Below are 2881 nucleotides of genomic sequence, written 5' to 3'. Positions count from 1 at the left end.
AAAGGCATACCCATTCTACAGAATCTTAATTTAACCATCAAAGGTGGCACTACTGTAGCCTTAGTAGGACCTTCCGGTTCCGGCAAATCCACTTGCGTGCAGCTACTTTTGCGCTACTACGATCCCGTTAGGGGTAAAGTCAATCTCAGCGGTGTGCCAACTACAGAGTTCTCACTCGATATGCTGCGCTGCAGTATGGGCCTAGTCTCACAAGAACCTGTTTTATTCGACCGCTCGATTGCCGAGAACATCGCATATGGCAACAACTTCCGCGATGATATTCCAATGGCGGAAATAATTGAAGCGGCCAAGAAATCAAACATTCATCAGTTCATCGCCTCTCTGCCGCACGGCTATAATACTCGCCTGGGTAGCAAAGGCGCACAACTCTCGGGTGGACAAAAGCAACGCATTGCCATTGCACGAGCAATGGTACGCAATCCCAATATACTGATATTGGACGAGGCTACATCGGCATTGGATATGGAAAGCGAGAAAGTGGTGCAGGAGGCATTGGATGTAGCACGCAGCGGTCGTACTTGTCTCACAATAGCACATCGCCTGACCACAGTGCGCGATGCCGATCTGATTTGTGTGCTGAAGAAAGGTGTGGTGGTTGAGAAGGGCACTCATGAGGAGTTGATGGCGCTGAATGGCATATATGCGGAACTGTATATGATGCAGCAGGTCGCCTAGGCCGGTACGTGTCTCGCAGTTGAACTGTCAAGTTTAAGTTTCTCTTGTTACATATTTATAGGGTGTACATATGTGTATCAGTAGATAAATTTTTAAATCGAATTTAAACATTAACTTATTGTTTATTAGTTCCTTACGAGCAAAATAGCAGAATAAATGTTTAACTATTTAATTAACTTAGATCCTAGCTGTGTGTACAACTTTAGATAAGGCTCAAAGTCGGCTGTCCGTCATTGCACCAGGATTAGCGAGCGCATTCTTACGTTCCTGTATGGCGCAAGTAAGTTTGCGAAATGGGCCCAGCGGCAGTGCTAGGGACTTCAAGTCCGCCTCTGTTAGTAGTATCAAAGTATCCAAATCGATTTGCTGCTTCTGGAAGCTGAAAAAGCAAAAACATGTACTACACTTCTAAGCCCTTTTCGTAAGCTTTTCAAACATTTACACAGCCAAATACTCATCCAGGCCCCAGGCGGTGAGAAAGCGCGCTATTGGCGTCCCTGCATTTTCCTGCTCATCATCACTGTACCCATCTGCGCCTTCGGAATCTGAATCAGATATATTGAGGAAAGACCTTTGTTTATTGCTACGCGCTTTCGCCGCTGTTGTTGCCGCGCCTTGTCGGCCGGTTACCGTTCCGGCACCTGTAATGCCTGCTGTTTCCATATCTGGTTGCAGTTGACTCAGCGCTGCTGTCACCGAACGTCGAAATGCTATGCTACCCAACATTGGACGATCGAAAAGTCCCGCTGGGCGTTGCATTGCGAACTCTTCATCAAGTCGGCCAGTGGATGTACGCGAATCGCCTAGTATGTCTGGTTGTGAGAAAGAACGCGAGAGCGCACCATACCCTAGCTTGATAGTTTCACGTTCTCGATCGCTGCTCGGCTCGTCGACTTCGAAAACATCACTGATTTTGCCGCGTTTGCTGCTCTCTTCGTTCGAGCTGAATGTACCCACATATAAAACCTCCGAGTCGCGTTGTACGCCAACGAGAGAGGTTACAGTGCGTTTGCCATCCGGCTCGATGCCACCGATCTTAAAGCCGGTCTCTTCGCCTTTATTGGAGTGCTGCTGTAATAGATGTTGACCGCGCAACTTCTTCTGTACAGTGCCAGCGCGACTCGCAATCGAACCCATGCTGCCGCCACTGCCACTGCCTGGTGATACGAGCTCGCTGAATTTGGTGGCTGTGCTGCCGCTGCTGATGCTGGGACATGGCGCTGCAGCAGGCGCCGTTTCCCTTGAAGGTTTGTGCAGATTGCCCTGGCTTGACCAAATCTTTTGTTTCAGTGTTGACAGCATATTCGACTTATTGGTATTGAGTGTGGCAGCCATTGCTTTGTTGCTCACATCGACTTGCTCGCTTTCAAGCTTCTGTTGGCGTTTCATGTACTCGCGCATGCGTTTCTCACAGTTTTTTTCTGCCACTTCACGCATAGCTTTTGCCTTTTTTCTGTTGTGAAAATTGGGAAAATTAGATATGTTTTTAAGTATATGTATGTATGTATGTATGTAAGTATGTAGGTGGGAGTATGCCCAAGTAAAAATTCTTACTTCTCATTAGTCTCGAAATTCGCTGTGGCGCTATCCAAATAGCGCAAGATGTCATCGCGATTATTAATGGCAGCCAAATCTTTGGCACTGTGCCGATCAATGTCCAGTGCATAGATATTCACGCCGAATTTTACAAGGAAATCCACGCAGTGTAGGTGACCCTTGGCTGAGGCCAAGTGCAGCGCGGTATTGCCGAATTGGTCACATTTGTCTGGATCGCCACTGTAATAAGCAAGAGATATTTGCATGAAATCATCAAATCGTCATCATATTGGTATGTACATATATTGTAATATGGTAGGGATCAATGTAAGTCACAGTATGTTACCCTCTTCCACAGAGCAAGCGCAATGCATCTAAACGTCCCTCGAAAGCAGCCCAGAGTACAGGTGTCATGGAGTCGTCATCTTTGGCATTGGCGTCCTTGCGTGAGGCCTCCTTTAGCACATCGAGTAGGCCATCTTTTGCGGCTCTGGAAATGAAGAAAAATATAGGAACCATTGTAGAATGAATCCAATAATTTTAATAGTACAAGCAGTTATTTATAGAAAACTGTAACTAATTTTATACTTCGGCAGTTGTTTTGAAGTTCAAAATAAGATTTTAGAGAGTAATCTACCGACTTTCGCAC

The 2881-nt window shown here is 46.3% G+C and overlaps 2 protein-coding genes across 3 annotated transcripts in view; one reads left to right on the top strand and one right to left on the bottom strand.

Annotated features, from left to right (window-relative positions):
• Window positions 1-6: 6 nt before the first annotated feature.
• On the top strand, window positions 7-878 carry LOC118742983 (multidrug resistance protein homolog 49). The gene has a single exon (XM_036475427.1). It carries the CDS (start codon window positions 181-183, stop codon window positions 694-696), a length of 516 nt encoding a protein of 171 aa, XP_036331320.1. The 5' UTR covers window positions 7-180; the 3' UTR covers window positions 697-878.
• A 5-nt stretch (window positions 879-883) lies between these two features.
• Window positions 884-2881, bottom strand: part of LOC118742981 (Usher syndrome type-1G protein homolog) — a 4947-nt gene continuing 2949 nt past the window's right edge. The window contains exons 2-5 of one of the 2 annotated variants that reach the window (XM_036475425.1): window positions 2579-2722; window positions 2251-2472; window positions 1139-2149; window positions 884-1075 (exon numbers count right to left, since the gene is read on the bottom strand). In XM_036475425.1, the coding sequence (XP_036331318.1) occupies window positions 910-1075; window positions 1139-2149; window positions 2251-2472; window positions 2579-2722 (1543 nt within the window). In that variant the 3' untranslated portion in view covers window positions 884-909. Of the gene's footprint in view, window positions 1076-1132; window positions 2150-2250; window positions 2473-2578; window positions 2723-2881 lie in introns of both variants that reach the window. The other variant, XM_036475426.1, reaches the window with a different exon arrangement.

This window comes from Rhagoletis pomonella, unplaced genomic scaffold (genome assembly GCF_013731165.1).
Source record: "Rhagoletis pomonella isolate Grant_MI unplaced genomic scaffold, Rhpom_1.0 Rhpom_scaffold_00007, whole genome shotgun sequence".
NCBI lineage: Eukaryota > Metazoa > Arthropoda > Insecta > Diptera > Tephritidae > Rhagoletis > Rhagoletis pomonella.
This window is presented reverse-complemented; position numbering and strand designations above follow the sequence as displayed.